Source organism: Notechis scutatus, chromosome 4, assembly GCF_049901735.1.
Source record: "Notechis scutatus isolate UNSWTSFEM ecotype Mainland chromosome 4, rNotScu1.2, whole genome shotgun sequence".
Classification (NCBI taxonomy): Eukaryota; Metazoa; Chordata; class Lepidosauria; order Squamata; family Elapidae; genus Notechis; species Notechis scutatus.
Genome location: NC_142012.1, coordinates 127927288 through 127945388, shown reverse-complemented (window position 1 = coordinate 127945388; position 18101 = coordinate 127927288). Strand labels below are relative to the sequence as shown.

General features: G+C 37.5%; 1 protein-coding gene across 1 annotated transcript in view; it reads left to right on the top strand.

Moving 5' to 3' along the window:
• The window catches only part of ETV5 (ETS variant transcription factor 5), a 32918-nt gene extending 15388 nt beyond the window's left edge, over window positions 1–17530 (top strand). The window contains exons 6-13 of the mRNA XM_026689165.2: window positions 106–235; window positions 1615–1902; window positions 4959–5215; window positions 8442–8504; window positions 9819–9887; window positions 10349–10518; window positions 15077–15178; window positions 15453–17530. Coding sequence (XP_026544950.2) covers window positions 106–235; window positions 1615–1902; window positions 4959–5215; window positions 8442–8504; window positions 9819–9887; window positions 10349–10518; window positions 15077–15178; window positions 15453–15674 — 1301 coding nt within the window. The 3' untranslated portion in view covers window positions 15675–17530. The remainder of the gene's footprint in view (window positions 1–105; window positions 236–1614; window positions 1903–4958; window positions 5216–8441; window positions 8505–9818; window positions 9888–10348; window positions 10519–15076; window positions 15179–15452) is intronic.
• Window positions 17531–18101: the final 571 nt, after the last annotated feature.

Here is an 18101-nt window from a genome sequence, read left to right as displayed (position 1 = left end):
ATCTGGTTGTCTGTGTGTAATAAATATCTACAGGAATTTAAGTTATAAATCATGTATCTGGTTTATGACACATGCATTGATTCTCTTCCATTGTTTTTAATCCAGTGGTACTTCATGGGCCACCACCAGCTAAGATTAAGAGAGAACTGCACAGCCCATCTTCAGAGCTGTCCACCTGTAGTCATGAGCAGGTGCTCTGTGCTAACTATGGAGAAAAGTGCCTCTACAATTATTGGTATGTAGAATCAGTTTGCAAAAGCACTATTAAATGATTGGGAGTTTCTAGAAACTGAATCAGACCCATTTGAATAATCAAAGAAATTCTATCCATTGGTTAAAAATATTAATCAATTACATCAACAGTTTAATCAAGAATTGATTAAAAACACTTGAAGGAGGGTTGGACCAGGAGAATAAAAAATGGTTTTAGTACTGCTTTGGCAAGACGTCCCCATGATAGCATTTTTTTGTATGCTTGGATAATTGAAGGATAATTATTATAACTTTGTTTTAACATTTAGTTAGTTGATTTCTGTGGGGAAATGTGCAAACAATAGAGTTAAATCTTTTAGTCTTGCAAAATGAAACCATTACTTTGGCAAGTTATGCCAAGACAAGTCACCTCTCAGGGGAGCTGCTCCTGAAGCCTTACAAGCTTAATTATTTACCTGGAAAGCTATTTGCAACTTGATATTAGTGCCTATGCTCAGCTGCAAGGCACTGGACATAGATTGGATTACTGTGGCCTTCGTGATTTCTTCCAATGCAGTATAACTCAAATCAGATAGCTTGAAGCTGTTTTGATTGGGGGGGGGGAGATAGTAACAATTCTATTCTGTATCCTGAATTGTTTACCTTGCTAACCCCATGCTTTTTTTTCCCGAACATCATCCACCCCCAAATCATTGTAAGTTCTGACATGGTGCTTCTGATATTCTAAAATAGCTTTCTTCAACCTAGTGCTTTTCAAGTATGTTAGAGTGGCAGCTGCTAAAGTAGCATTAAACACTTCTAAAAGCCATTAAGTTAGGGAGAACTGCTATAACCCAATAAATAATTTCGATATTTACTGATTTAATAGCTGTCTTATCTAGCAATCTTGTTCATACAGATAGCAACGGCTCTGTACATTGCCACACATTTAAATTGCCTTTATTTATTTATTGCAAGACTTTCACACAAGTGTATATGAGGCATACTTATGGTGGGGGGTAGGAATTGCACCAGGGCAACCTGCACAATGATTGGTATCAGTCCTGTTTGCTCTCCTGATTAGAATTGGTTCTTAATTATTCGAGGTGGGGACAAAGGGAGAGGGAAAGCACTTTCGTAGGAAAGAAGAGAAAGCACACAATCGGAAGCTACAATTATGCTTGAGAAAATTATAAGAAAAGTGTTTTAAAATGAGCCCTATGACTCAGCCTGTTTGTCGTTTGCTTGCAGTACAAAGATTCCCTTGGGCCTGTGATTGGCCTTAACTGTTACTTCCTGACAACCATGAAATGCAAACAAACCCGAACTGTCAAGGACTTGAAGTTGAAGCTGAGTAAATGGTTCCTGCCTGTTTTAAATTGTGCTTTTTTCTTTTTTTTTTTTTCTCTGCTCTCTGAACAGTGCCTATGATAGGAAGCCCCCCACTGGGTTCAAGCCATTAACTCCACCCACTACCCCAGTTTCACCTGCACTTCAGAGCAGCGCCCTTCCTCCTCCACCTCTGCCCGCCACACCTGTGCAGACTCCTGCACATGTCAGCCCAGCAGGCCCTTTGCAGGGTGCCCCTCCTCCCGCCTCTCATCCTCTTCAGGAACCAAGGCAGCAACCCTTTGCTATACCTCGACCACCTCATCAGCCTATCCAGATGCCAAAGATAATGCCTGAAAACCAGTACCCAACAGAACACAGGTAAAGAGGGTGGGGGCTCCCCCTCCACTTGAAGAACATTTGTCTTGTTCAGAGGCCTTGTGATCTGACAGAGAGTGTATTTTGTTTGTTAGTTCTATATCCCATTTCTTGTGTTCAAAATGGTGTGTCTATATGTGTGTGAGAGAGTCGTATCATCTTCCTCACATTCTCTTGTCCTGTTTGTCCCACAACAATTCTGTGAGGCAGGCTAGGCTGTGAGAGGGTAAATTGGTTGAAATTACTCAGTGAGGTGCTCAGGTTGAGTGTGAAAGTGAAGCTGAACTTCTCAGGTTCTGATCTGTTGGCATTGCTGAAAGTGTATCATTCTTTTGATACATCTGCCCAAAAACCCAGATTATTACCAGAAATCTTTTACTATGAGAATGCACACACCTTAATTTCTGTGTTCTCTGGTTGTTCGAGAATGTTCATTGTGGTTCGTTTAAGTTGGGAAATATACCTAAAATGGAATCAACCGTTCAAATTTCAGATCAGTGTTTCATATTTTCTTTTCCTTGTTCAGTAGTTAAGGAAGCTAGCTATTTCTTGGACAGTATATAGAGACTGATGTTGTTAAAGAGTTAAGTGGCTGACATTCTGAATACATCATTTTAATCAATGGCCCTTGCCCTTTTTCTTCACTATACACATTGTTTTACATGTAATTTACTACATTTATTACTTGATTTTATTTAGAACTATCAGAGGGGAATATGATCTTGATCTTATAAAATATTTACTGGTCAACATTTGAATCTTCCTACTTGAAATATGTCACATGTTTTTATAGCCTGCCCTTCTGTGAAACTTTCAAGAGGCTTCACCATTTTAGAATGATAATCAAACAGACTGAAATAATTTCAAATATTATGTCTTGTTTGTCAAGACATATTAATACTAACAACTATAGTGACATTTACCATTGTTGGGTTTTTCATGAAATTTACCCTATTTTTTTCACTTGGGTCTGCTTAACAATTTCAATGATTCAGACCTGGATGTTCTTACCCAAATATGAGGCTGTGCTTTGAAAATACTCTAGGCTAACACGTGATTGAAAGACAAGACAGGTTAAAGCTTAACAAGATGGGATTACTTCCAGAAAAAAATATTTTCATATTTATGACAAATCTTCATCCAAGTTCCTGAAATACACTTGGTTTCTCTCTATTGCCAGGACCTCAGGTTGCTTTTAAGACTGCCATCCATATCCCCCAGTCCCTGAGTTCCCAGTGACCTTAAAGCTATTCGGCATGATTCCATCTGGAAGTTCCTCTTCCTGCAGAAAGCATACCAGTGCAGTTCTAGAGTTACATTTGAGAAGGTTAGAAGGACACAGATCGGAAGTAGCATAATCTGGGCTTGTCAGCTGCAGTAGGTCATATTTCAAAGCTAAATTAAGGTCATGTGCCTCTGGAGGCATGGGAAACAAATTGATTGATCACAATCACTTTTCAAGGTGCAAGGATGTGAAGGGATATGACTAGTTTACTGCTGTAGCCTCCAGGACTTCAAAACTAAGAATATTGGGATTTTGGTTGCATATTTGTTTAGTCTCCACTAAGGTTCACCCAGATTCCTGAAAACCAAGATAGCAGTTGCTGAACATATTTTTTGCAAAAACATAAGTTCTAACATTACTTTTTTTTAAGGCCAGCGTTTTGCTTTGTGAAGCATCTGGTTATATTTGCAAATAATAAAAATAATTTTTGGTGCATGTGGATGCAACCTCTGTGTATTCCATACAATCTACAAGCATTTTGGATCATGCGTGATTTTTGCAGCAAGTGATGGCTAAAACATTTACTCCTTAGTTTTTGAGACAGATTAGCAACTATATATTCTATTCTATTCTATTCTATTCTATTCTTTGTTGAAATGAAATGAATATAAGTCAAACTTATCACTTTCTGTTCCTTTGGCAAAAACAAGCTGTTTGTTCCTTTCAGTGAAGACATGTTTGTCTAGATGGTCATGTTTGCTACAGATAAGTTAGTTCATTTCTCTTGATTCTGTTTCCTTACACTGTCTGAGAATTTAGTTGTATCTCCTGATACTACTACTTTGATCCAACTCAGCTGCTTTTTATCAAACATTAGACACCCAGATTTTGTTTTTAAACAAGATGGGAGGCAAATAAAGTAAATAAATAAGTATTAAACACTGAAAATCCAACAATATCTTATATCATATTATATAGTTTGACTCTGAGATAAGAGAGTATTTTCTTGGCAAATCTTATTCATCTTTGCCCTAATTACTGAAAAATATAGTTCCTGTCCCTTACTGGGGCCTTTTCCTTTCATATAGGGCTCTCTTACAACAGGCCTTTTCTATACTAGTATATAGCTTTCATTGTGAATACCCTATATTTTATTGTGCTAATAGCAATAGCACTTAGACTTACATATCACTTACAGTTCTTTACAGCACTCTAAGCAGTTTACAGAGTCAGCATATTGCCCCCAACAATCTGGATCCTCATTTTACCTACCTCAGAAGGATGGAAGGCTGAGTCAACCTTGAGCCTAGTGAGATTCGAACTGCCAAATTGCAGTCAGCCAGCAGTCAGTAGAAGTAGCCTGCAGTACTGCATTCTAACCACTACACACCACCACGTCTCTTTCATTTATGTATTAAATATGTGCGTGTGTGTGTATGTAATGGGTTGTGTGCTTGTTTTAAAAATGATAAATGTTAGGTCAAATTTACAACTGAGAAAGATAACATACAAAGATAGGGTTGCCTGCAAATTGGGAAGGCAAAGTTATATGTCCTCCATTTGGTCATGTTACTATTTTAACACTTTTTCTTTCAATGACAACAAGCTACTGTTATGTTGCACCCAGTTCTTATTACCAGAAGTGGGCTATGAAGGGCCTCAGCTGAAATTGCATAGTGCACGCATGTTTACCAGGATTTTATTTATTTGGATGCTGCCCATCTCACTATCAAACTCCTCTGTAGGTAAATTAAATCAGAAGTAAGACTTCAGTAGATCTAGATTCTGATTGAGCGTAATGATAATTCTCTCTCTTTTGTTCATTCTCCTCAAGGTTTCAAAGACAGATGTCTGAACCTTGCCACCCATATCCTCAGCCAGGGCTTTCTGGAGACAACCGCCCTGTTTACCACCGGCAGATGTCAGAGCCCCTTGTCCCTCCTACTGCCCATCCTCCTCAGGGATTCAAGCAAGAGTATCATGACCCACTCTATGATCATGGGGTACCAGGTATTCCAGGCCCCCCAGCTCATGGATTCCAGTCTCCAATGGGAATCAAGCAAGAGCCCAGGGACTACTGTATTGATTCAGGTGAGGGTTAAAATTGAATTCCTCCACGCTACGTGAAGATTGAAACTTGTTCTTAGTCCTTAGTCTGTAGCACATAAAGCAGTCTTTGTACCACTGATGTTCAGCAGCTGGCTAACGTAGTATAAAATAATCCATGTTGCACCATTAATGCAAGGATTGACAACTTTTCTTCCTCAGGGGCACCCACCGCCATTTTCTACCAGTATTTGCATATCTAAAACTATCTCCCATTTTAGATTCATCCCAAATCATTTCATCACTTTTATTCTCAATTGCATTCACTCTGCTGAGGGCTCGTTGTTTAGCCCTTTTCAACCACCTACAGATTTTTTTAAAAAAAATTCAATCAAAATCATTTTGTTGCGTTTTGTGCTATTTTCGTTTTAACCATTCTATGGTAACTCTGGTGACATTTCACATATTTCTCTATGTACACATTATATATTATCTTTCATTTTATCATTTCCTTAAGCAATCATTTTCATACTTCCCATAACCATAGCTCTGCACATTTCTATGACACTTTTGTAAACACTTTCATTCTGTACAAAATAGCTTCTGCATCCTTTTACCTTACATCCACCTTCCATTTATTTTGTTACTCTAACATTTGAATAAATTTCATTCAGTATTTCCTAGTTCTTGATTTTATTCTTCTGTCTTTTCCTTTATTTTCCTTTTTCCTCAAGGTTCACCTTTGACACTGCAAAAAAAATAATCGTCCATCCTGTATTCATCATCTTGATACTGTTTACTTCTCTCTTTCACCATATTCATTTCTTTGATATACATTATTTTGCAACAGTGTTATCTCAATAATACAAATAAGGATTGCTAATATAGAGATTATATTTCAAGGCAATATTGTTGCCTGCATACCACAAAATGAAAGGTACATGCCAGAGCTCCTAAAGGAAGTACAGTGGCTGCTGCTTCTCTCATTCTTGCAAAACAGGGATGCCAATAGTCCTTGTTTAGTGACTGACTCATTGAAGAACCATTCACAGTTACAATGAAAATGAAAAAGTATCTTTGCAACTAGTTCTTGCATTTCTAACCTTTCCACATCTGTAAAGCAAAGGTGAAGTAAGATTGTAAGCATAATCTCAGTTTCATTTAGCAACCACTTTGCTTAACAACTGAATTGCCAGTTCCAATTATTATAGATTCATATTTATAAATAATATAGAGAACTATAGAAAAAACAGTTGTACCTGCTTCTCCATCTGCTAAATTGGATTTTTCCCTTACAGTTTCTCTCCATCTCTCTGGTGAAATAGAAAAAAAAAAAGCTGCCATTTGTAGCAGCATTTAACCTAGTTAGAATATAAGCCTATGTTTTTCTATTTTGTGAAAAAGAGGCATTCTACAAATGTTGCAGGATTTAAACTTACTCTGAAAAGCCATTACAAAGAGAGAGAAACAGACAGGCTTTTTGTGTGCAAAAGCTCTTCCATCTTCTGTTTGCCATAGAAAATCTCTGAACTTGTAGCTGACATTTGGTTGCCTCTAAACACACCTTGGGCCAAGGGGATGGGAAGGAATTCTGGTTAGGTGTTAGTTGCAGCTGTTCCTGATGCAAAGCTAACTACATTGCTACAAATCTCCTTAGGTCTAAAAATACCGGGACCTCTTAGAAGCTAAGTGGAACAGATGGCAGAAGATCTAAAGTTAAAGGATTTTTTTTATCTTCTTTCCCTGCTTCTCATGTGTTGTCAGGTGGAATGCAAAACATGAAGCCTATCTTTTAAATGTGTATTTTGAATACCATTTGCCAATCTATTCTGCAGGTTCATAAATATTTCTTCCAGGGGCTGTTGAAAAGGGATGCAAGAGGCTTTGCCCTCTGGGGAAAGACAGCTGCAGTAGGGAGGCAGATTGCATTACTACTTCCAGGAATAATATGACACACCTGATTTTCAAGGGACTGTATTATTTATTGTTCACAGATCCAAGGTATTCTCTATTTAGATATTGATTCATCATGATTCACTGGAATATCCCAGGAGGTAAATAAACTAAGCACCAAGGGAGGAAGATCAAATACTTCTCATTAGAGGCTTAAACTTTTGTGGCTCAGAAAATATGGAGGTATTATGGGAAAGAACATAGTCCAGTTTTTAATGTATGCCTCAGATGCATAAAATGCATTTCTAATTGAAAGGATCAGATAGAAGGCAATAGGAAAGATTTCAGCTTGAAAAGCCAATACTGATTAAAGTAAACTAGTATTACAGTAGATAAATCCAATGGTTTGATTCTTCATAAAAACAGCTTCACGTATTTAAACCTTCATTTGTTTTTCTTGTTCATGTATGGAAAGTTGAAAACCAGTGTTTGAAAAATGATTTCACTATTAAATATTCACATCCCTGGCTTGGATATTTGTTACAACTTTGCTTATCTGAAGAGTTTGCAGACATCCGAGGAATGTTAATAAGTGAAAGTTGAGGTTAGGGGAATTATATTAACATTGGTTTTGAGAAAATATGAGTTATTAATTACAGGAATTGCTTCCAAACATTTATTTGTGCTATACTGCCATTCAGATATTCTCTGTGTTAGCCAAGTGATGTAATAAACCAATTAGCCTGGTTAGAGTCTCAATAATTTGTACCTTAGTGTACTTCTACAGCTGATTAGTAATATTGGGGGTTGGGGTTGGAAATACTATGACAGGAGAAAGATCTTTTCAGAACATGCTTAAATTTCACACATATCTGATGCCGTACAGTTTTTTAAAGTATTCATCTGAATGGTATCTAAGGGAAGGTTCACCAGAATCTAACATGTACTCATTTGGGCACACAGGTTGCCTGATGTAATTTGCAAAGCCAGACTATCCTGCTGTTTTATTCCATTTCTTTTGGTTGGAAATTATTTGATTCTCATATCTTTCAGAAGTGTTACTGTGGGTCCTATTCATTTTTATTTGAAATGCACCATATAACTTTCTACTGGGCTTTCCTTCAAGTAAATATGCACTTCAGCATTTTCAGGGGAACTGGGTATCTTTTTCTTGGATGAAGGCTATATTCAGAAAAATGCTTAGGAATTGGGCAATGAAGTTTAATATTATTTCTCTAACTAGAGTAGAAATGCTTAGATTTATCATTTTTATACATGAAGCCTTTTCTGCCCACTACTTCACTTGAACAAGAATTGAAGTGTGTATAGTTTATTCTGGAATTTACTCAGGCTTCAATTCTTTTTAATTTTTATTTAGAAGTGCCTAACTGCCAATCGGCATATGCTACAGGAGGGGGATACTTTCCCAACAACCATGATGGTAAGCCATTAACTCCACCCACATTTATATACTCGCAAAGCATAATTCAGAGTAATATAGGATAAGGAATGCTACATAATTATACAGATACTAAGAGAACGGGAATGTTGCTCACCACTCGTTATGCATTGTTACTGGTAGATAAATGTGATTAATCTTTTAAGGCTTACTTTAGAGATATTACATAGATTTGCTTTCAATGAAGAAAATAACTGTTCCTGGTCTTAGGGAAATAGAAGCATTGTTCAAATTAATAAATAAATAATATTTATGTGTCAGTGTAATTGGAATTCATTTCTGATGATTTATACATTATTATACAGCACACAACAAATATTTGGATGCATAAAATTCCAGTTTAGATGGGAGGGGGAGAGAGATGCCATGTAAAAGAAGCAACTGCAATGAAGAAAATTAAGAAACACATTTTCTTTCTGCAGCATCCCCCATACCATAAGAAACCACATAAGAGGGTCTCTTATGTTGACTTTATTTTTAAAAAATGAAGAAAAAGTACGGTAGCAAATTTAGAAATAAAGAGAGAAAGGGAAGTGATGGGTGTGAGGAGAAAAAGAGTGTTGTCTAACTACTCATAATTGGGCCAGCAATACAGGAAATATGTAGGAGAGGTTATCCCACAGAAATCTGCACATAGCTTTGGAATGATTCAGTTTTAGCAATTTAGGTATTTGGCAAGTTTAGTACAATCTGAACACTTCAAAGGTTACTACTTTTCAGAACAGCTTAATTGAAATCACAGATTTGGTTCAGGTTCATTCAATTAGTAGGAAGAGATTTGGGGAAAAGTTAAGCCATAAATATGTTTTATAACACTAGTGGGCTCTGCTGAATTGGATTGTACTGTTTGTTCCTCCCAGTCAAAGTAGCAGACTGGGGACTGGCAGAGTCTATGTAGGTGATGCACTCTATTGGAAGTACTTTAATCTCAAGGTACTGTAAGCCTACTCGATTTGGAAGTACTTTGGCTTTTCTATACTTTCATTTTGTCACCAACATGCAAATCCAGCTATGTACAAGCCAACTCTGGACAGACTTTTAGAGATGCAAAAATAGCAGCTGGCATATTTGCAAATAAATTCAAGGCCTTACCTTTCAGTTTTAGTGAACAGCTGAATATTATTGCTGCCAACAAGCAAAGCTATGCCCTGTATCAAACTATTCTTAATGGAAATGCTTACTTTGTGTGTGTGTGTGTGTTGAGAGAGAGAAGGAGAGAGAGAGTGTGTGTGTGTAAGCGAGTGAGAGAGAAGTACAGAGCAACACACCTGTTGAATATGTCTTCTCTTTTCCCAGGGTTCTCCTATGAGAAAGATGCCCAATTGTACTTTGATGACACTTGTGTTGTACCAGAAAGAATGGAAGGTAAAGGCACTCTGTGGGGTGGTGATCTATAACTGCAGTTGAAAGTAAGAATTAATATTCAAATTTGTTATAGCTGCCCAAATCCAACACATTCTTTTAGCTAGTATGCATCCCATTTGTTTTAAAGGAGATCTTGAATGTCAAATCTACAGATCATGGGTACAATTGCTGAAAGATAGGACCCCTTGCTGTTAAAGCTTTCTTTGTTATTTTGATGATGCACCACACAGAAAAAGTGCTGGTAACCAGCTGCATAAAAATTTCCTCTTCAGCTACTAACAGATATCTCCTCACCATAGTATATGCAAAAAAAAAAAAAAGCCATTGCTAGTCAGCTTTGCAGCCATACATTTGGCTTTCTGTAGAAACATTGAAATTGAAACCCTAACCCTGAATCTTTAGAAGCCAATGGTGGAGATGTTCAAATGTTAATTCTAATTGATGTGTGTTGTTGCAAACAGGTAAAGTGAAACAAGAACCCACTGTATATCGGGAAGGGCCTCCTTATCAAAGAAGAGGATCTCTCCAATTGTGGCAGTTTCTTGTCACACTCCTGGATGACCCAGCCAATGCTCATTTCATTGCTTGGACTGGAAGGGGCATGGAATTCAAGCTAATTGAGCCAGAAGAGGTAAAAACAAACAAAAAAAATCTCTACATCTCTCACCATTACGGTTGTATCCATCATAAGTCAAATATCAGAGATTGGCCAAGTTGAATCTCTGCCAAGGACCTTGCAAAGTCTTTTGCCAATTCATTTGTATTCCCCACATTTCAGGGGAAGCCTGCTATATTTGATTGAAACATAACAAGTAAGTAGATATGGAGATCGTTTCTACATATTTTATCCTTTGCAGAATTTATGATTTCTTTTGCACATTGCTGCAATAAAGAACTTTTATTAGCATTCCTGCAGTATCTCAGAATGTTTTATTTACTGCTAAGGAATACTATACCTCAATAAGATTGATTCTGCATAAATATGATTCTGCATAAGTAGATCTATCTGTTCTGTAACTATTAGCTCAGAACTATCTTTCAGTTTCAAATGAATAGTTCTCACAGCAATAGCAGGAATAAAAGTTGCAAATAAAGCAATTCCTGTCTTCATGTGACTCTACTTATTCAGTCTTCTCCAGAATATCTTAAGTCACACATAGAAGAGATGGTGAAAGTCAGTTCCACATCTTTTGCTGAATATGTTAAGCAGAAAATCACTTGATTTGGTTGTTGCAGTGCTCTGGATATTTGCCAAAAGAATTTCCCTTTCTTAATTGGCTCAATTATCTTTCAATTTCAGACTTTTCTCTTATCTCACCATTATGATTATATCATTCAATAGACAAAATTGCAGTTGAACCAAGCAAAATGTATATTATATATGGCTGTGATGGCAAACCTATGGCACATGTGCCAGAGGTGGTACGCAGAGCCCTCTCAGTGGGCACACATGCCATCGCCAGCTGCTCCTCTGTTTTTGGCATGCACATGAGCACTGGCCAGCTAGCCTTCGCAGGCACCGGAGCACCGGAAAATGGCCAAAAAATTGGCCAGAAAACATCATATTTTGGGGCTTTTTTCAGGCCATTTTCGGGTCATTTTTGGGCCTAAAACAACCTAAAATGGCCCCAAAATGGCCTGAAAATGGCCCCCAAAACAGCCAAAAAACAGGCATGCATGCACCAGCCAGCTGATCTTTGGTTTTTCGGCACATGCACATGCACACTTGTTCCTGTTTGGGCACTCTATGCCAAAAAGGTTCGCCATCACTGGTATATGTCATTGTTTCTGAAAAACATCTGCAATCTCTGTATAAGGTATTTGTAGTGCCACAAGAACACCATTAACCAACATTAATGATTTCTGGTGGGTTTAGATCTCTGGGAGGTGAAGAACTAACCATCTTGCTCATGGAATGGGAGAACTCATCACGGCCAACTCAATGCAGCCATCTTGTGGCCAATCCAGCATGGCCATCTCAGCATGCTCAGCTCGCCACAAGACAGTCCATGTGGGATAATTCAGAGTGACAAATGTTATTCATCACTGTTTCTTCAACATTATTTCCATCAGTAATAATAGAAATAATGAAGAAGAAATAATGGCAGATAACATTGTGTTAAGTTGTCCCACGGTGAGATGGTCATGCCAGGATAGCCTCAATGAAATGGTTCTGGTGAGTTTGCTGTGATAAATTGTCCTAGAGACCTAGATCCTCTTGTTCAAACTGTAGTCAGTGCCTTTGAAAGAGCACTAAGTTTGCATAGTTCCTTTTCTAATCACTTTTGGAAATTGCTTGTTAACTGCCTTTCAGAAATTAGGAGCCTTTAAATTGACAGTGTTTACAGCACTGGGTAAGTTTCCTTCAATCCTTCATGAAGGAGGTATTAATTACATGTTTAAAGACTTAATTTAAAAAATAATAAATAATAAAAGGTAGTTAAAATTTGGATTTTAGAAAGTTGCAAATAGACAGTAAGGGTCAGATAAATTTGAAATAAGGTTTTGGAATTAATTATAAGAATCCATCCCATGGGAACATGCTTTTGATTCGAATTCTTTAAAAAAAACATGATAGAATGGGTTTTTGAAGGTTGAACACTAGAGGGGACAGGAAGGAACTAAAGATTACAATTAAAGGAGAAGAACCCTTAAATTTGACTTTCACAGAATTGAGTAAAATATTTTAACATTGGATATATCGAAGGCTGTTTTTGAACAATGAACCCAGAAGATAATCTTAACAGTGTCTGCCTCTATAGCTATAAAGTTGGCTTATTTGATCAATATTAAAGTTTAATATATTCTGATCTCTGGTATCCCTTCATGGACATTTGCTGATATCAGCAGTAAAATGATGAGACTTTAAGGATTTGTTTATAGATGATAGAGATAGAATATGGGAAGAGATCATTTGTTGTATTACAGAAGAAGTTGATAAGTTATTAAAATTGTTTATACTGGTTGTGATGAAGGGAAAATTCATATCTTTATAAATTTCTATTTAGTATTTTCTATTCCTCTATTTTTTGTGTTTCTGCGCCTTCTATTTTTTATTTTTGTATTTTGTAATTATATTTTTTAATAAAATTACTGTTAAAATGGATAGTGTCAGAGTCTGGTGCTGGAACACGATCATGTCAGAATTGCTAAAGGGGTGCTTGGATGTGTGTGGCATCTGCAATGCAAAAAGCTTTTATCTAAACATGCAAAATTTAGCAAGCCAACTTCAGATCTGGAAACTTTAGAGCAGGGGTGTCCAACCTTGGCAACTTTAAGACTTGTGGACTTCAACTCCCAGAATTCCTCAGCCAGCTTTGAAGTCCACAAGTCTTAAAGTTGCCAAGGTTGGACACCCCTGCTTTAGAGTTTAACTTAAACCTGTAAGCTTAAAAAAGATGATGTAGGCTACAACGTGTCTGCCTTTGCTTTGATACGGCAGTGCTACTGAATGTATTGACTATAATTGCCCCTTTATGATATGAATGAGCAATAGCAAAGTTTGGGATGGGGGCGGGCAGAGAAAGATATGTGAAATACAAACCAGTTTTTCTTTCTAATGTCCCTTTTCTTGTGGCTTTAATTGAAATGTTTCAGTAGATAAGGAAGTATGTTGTGGGTGATACATGAATTGCTATCTACAGTAACTGCAATAATGCAGGGCATTCAGTGAATAAATTCTGATTTCTCTGATAATAATATATGTATTTAATTCACTCTTGAATTTTCTTTCATCATTTTATCTTTACTCTGATGGAGAAAGATAATCTAACCAGTACATAATTACATATGAACATAATTATCTGTAGAGCTGTTAAGGTCATTGGAAACACTCTATGTATTTGATTGAGATTGCTGTTCTAGGCTTTTGCAATGCCTCAGGTGAACGTAGGCTGTTTTAGTGCACTTAGTGCTTGGAAATCCTATTAATCTTTTCTGAGTGCTGACTGATTGTCTGTTCCATAAATCCCCTGGGAAACAGCAGGTTGGTTGGCAACCAGATTATGTCATCAGATCCCACTCTCAAAGAGCTGAAATGAGTAATCCCCTTTATATTACTGCTGCATAGTTGTATTAGAATTTAATCAGTGTTGTTGCAACCCATCAGGTTCTCTGTTCTTCTGTTGTTTCCTGTCATGTCTGACTAGCTGTGGTTTCAAATGCAGTCAATAAAGATGTCGTGCTAATGGCTTTTTTGGTCACTACTCTATGACTTGGCCAAAGATATTGGGATAGTTCTCAGTGACTTTTCAGAAGCCACAAGGAGCAGATGTGGTACTTTACATCTCTGAAATAAGCTGAGTTTATTTTAACAATATCTGTAGGTCTTTACTGCTTTGTGCTTAGTTATAAAGTGCACCATTTAGCAATACTAATCTTTTTTGAAAAATAGTTTGTAAAGCAAAATATATAACGGTAAAGGAGGAGTTGATATCTGCAAAAAGGGAATCGATGATATGAATGATATGAAAGCTAAACCTTCTTTCTTCCCACAGTCATGTTGGGAAATATATGTTTAGAGTGGGGTGGGAAAATTAAGTATGTAACTTGGGTGTGACTTGAAAATTATATATGGGCATCTATGGCAAGTTGTATGTAGCCCTGATTCAGTACTGTGAGAAATGTATATTCTAGATTTGAGTGAAGTGCCTATAAAATCCCAAATCCTGTATAACTCTTGTCAGTCCATGAGTGGGAGATTGGGGGCTGGGGTGATCACTCTTATGTCAGATATTTTCTAAGAACTGGTGTCTTCTCTCAAAATAATTTGGAATATGTTAGTATTATTGGCAGTCCTATTTTTTTCTATTGAAAAACTTGGTACCAAAGATCCAATTAGGGACATGTATTGAGAAGATCAGAAAATAGACTATAATCAAAAAACTCATACAGAAGTAGAGGCAAGAGGAAGGCAAGACAACTTTCCATATTACCTCACAAAATCTTCCTGTTTTTGTCTTGGCTGAAAACAAGAACAACCAAAATATTTTGGATTAGGTCTGCTGAACCACAGGCTACAGGTCTTACTTAGTTCAGCAGAATTTCCAAGATACAATCTGTTCATTTCAGATTCTAAACAAAATACATTTTTCATTTGACACCCAGACTTATGGTTTATTCTTTTCAGTGATATTCTTAGAACTGGCAAACTCTGAACAGCTTCATAATTGCATTTTTTATCTTTTTAGGTAGCTCGTCGATGGGGGATTCAGAAAAATCGACCAGCTATGAACTATGACAAGCTCAGTCGTTCTCTTCGTTATTACTATGAAAAAGGCATCATGCAAAAGGTAAGGAAGTTTTTTATTCACACTGTCAGAACAGTGTGGTTACATAGAAATAGTCTTGGATATAAAGATGACCTTTTTTTAGGATTAGCTTTACTCCTATTCTGTCTGCCTGACTGAATGAACTACGCCAGCCCACTGTTCCTTGGTGTCTTTCCAAACAACTAGCTTACATTTATTTGGGAGGAAAGGGTGGAAGGAACTTAAGCAAGGCTGGTTACTTTGCATCTCAGCATTCTTCACCTGTATTCTAACAGGATCTTCTCTTTCTTTCCAGGTGGCCGGAGAGCGATACGTCTATAAATTTGTTTGTGATCCTGATGCCCTTTTTTCCATGGCCTTCCCTGACAATCAACGTCCATTTTTAAAAGCTGAACCAGACTGCCATGTGAATGAAGATGACACCTTACCTCTGACACATTTTGAAGATAATTCCGCATACCTCCTTGACCTGGACCGATGCAGCAGCCTCCCATATGCTGAGGCCTTTGCTTACTGACTTGCTCAGCAACTGACATTGGAGGCTGCAGCTCCAATAAATAAGGGCAAATTACTTTCATAAAGAATTTCTGTTCATAAAACTGCTCCTTGCAGATATTATCAGAAGATAAATTACTTTGAGGTCCTCTATCCTTCAGAACTGACTATAACATGACTAGTGAATAGGATATCCAGTTCTTGATTCCTTGGCTGCAGTCATGAAAAGCATTTGGCAGGTGGCACTGGATCCTGTTGCTAGGAACATGTGTGATGTACATGCTTGCAGGACTTCAAGGGACTCTGATTAGCGAATTGTCAAGAAAAAATGCTATGTAACAATCATTATTTTTTTGTACTCTTCCTTGTGTAAGGGAAAGGGCTCTAATTTGCAGAGAAAATGAGCCAGTGCTGCGAAAGCCTTTTTGGAAGAGGCGGTGGTTTAGTGTGGAATGGCTGACTTGTTGGAGCTAACTTGGCCACTTCTTCCTATATTCTCAGTGCAGAACTCTTCAATCTGAGAAAGCCTTTTCTTCTGGTTGTCTTTCTCCTTACTTTTGTGGTTATTATTGATCTCAGAAAGGCAGTCCAAAGGACAGCACTTAAAATACGCAGACCCTTTGAATCTACCCTCTCTGCTAAAAGACTGCATGTGAATGGTTTGCTTTTAGAGACAGGAAAAGGAAGCATGGCCACAAAACTGCCAAGTTTAAGGGGCAACTTTTGAATCCAAATGTTTGGTGGTTGGGCTTTTTTATTCCCTAGTCAAAGACAGTTTCTTGCTTCTGGCAGCATTTATACTAAAGGTGCTGCAGCTTGGGAGGAAGTAGTTGAAATGCATGCCCTACCCTATGCAGCTTTGTTGTCTGCCTCTGCACTTGATGCTGCCCCAAACCGTTTACACAGCTTGCTCTGCATTAAAAATGTGTTCCTTCTAAACAGCAAATGAGAGTTGCTTGGCTTTTTATCTGTTAGAGAACAGCATGTCTGCCGTACAAGGCAACTCTAGTCACTGAACTTTCCCAAAATAGCAGTTTTGATCCTTGGTAGCATTCACCTCGCTACTGCTGGCTGGCTATTGCTAAACTGTTTTTTTTTTTCAATTGTTGCTGAACTTGCAAGTAAGAGAGATGAAGCATGTGTAAACAGATGTATTTTTCACTTAAATTGTGTTACGCTTTCAGATATTTGTTGCCTAATGGCGATTTTAAGACATAAAACTTTTTTGTAAAAATTTAGAGAATGGGGAGAAAGGCAAGTTACTCAGTGTACGTGTGTACAGTATACATACATACATGTATGTATATATTTATAAAACTTCTCTGGATCCTTCAGAAATCCCCCACCCACCCCCACTCTTTCCTGTGAGCCTTGCTGGCACGTACCAGTAATGTGCTTGGCCTAATATGCATCTCAGTTCCATGTTTCATTGTAAATGCTGTATAGGATTCCTTTTTCTGCTTTGATAACTTGGTTTTTTTTGATTAACTTCCTTTTTTTCTAAAACTCTTTATAAACGACTCAGCAACTCTCCCCAGAATGTATCAGGTGGCCTGTCACAAAGCACAGGACTGCTGCCATCCCAATTCTGCCTCAGGGCTGAACCAAACCAGTGGAATTAACTGTTTTAGTTTTGTTTGTCAATTTCTTTAATTTGGTTTGGGAGTACATAGTACAAATGTCAAGCCAGAATTTAGTAGAATTGCAATGCCTCTGAGTTCGTTTTATGATGATTGCATTACTTGGAACAACAAAAAGAGTTAATCTGAGGATTGATGTGAAATGTTTATTGCCTGAGCAGGGCTTATGTATCTCCTGCAAAGCTGCATTACGTTCTGTACTGTGTACAATAAAGGACTTTTCCTTTCTGTTCAGGCATTGCTAGCATTGTTTCTTGTTTTTCGTGTTTCAAGCACTGTCTTGTAAAGATGGGGTGATCTGCTTCTTCAACCGACCCACCCCCCAAGTCTTGCTTTCTTTGTGATTGGGCTTCTTGACTACTTTGATTTGCCCTTCAGTCTGTCAAGCCAGCAAGTCATTTTTCCTCATCATTCTGCATCTTTGCTGATCTAAGTGACTCCCAAGGACAGTCAATATCACAATAGCAGAACTTTGCAATTCTCCCAGAACACTTATCACATGGCATCTCATTCATCACTAACCCTTAGCATCTCCCATCTTATTTTACAGATTCCTTTCCATGCATGCCAAAATATGTTATGATTGGAATATATTTTTAAAATTGTAATTGTTTTATTCTTCATTCAAAATACGAGAATATAATGGTACTGCTCCCAGATATTTATCTTCATGACAGTTCAAAGATAAAATATCTCTGAATAATCACATCCAGTCCAGGGTCACCCAGTATGATTTGTGTAAATTTAGGCTGTTGTGCAGGCTGAGGGCTGAAAATTCAGCTAGGCAAAATTATGTGTTTTGCAATTGA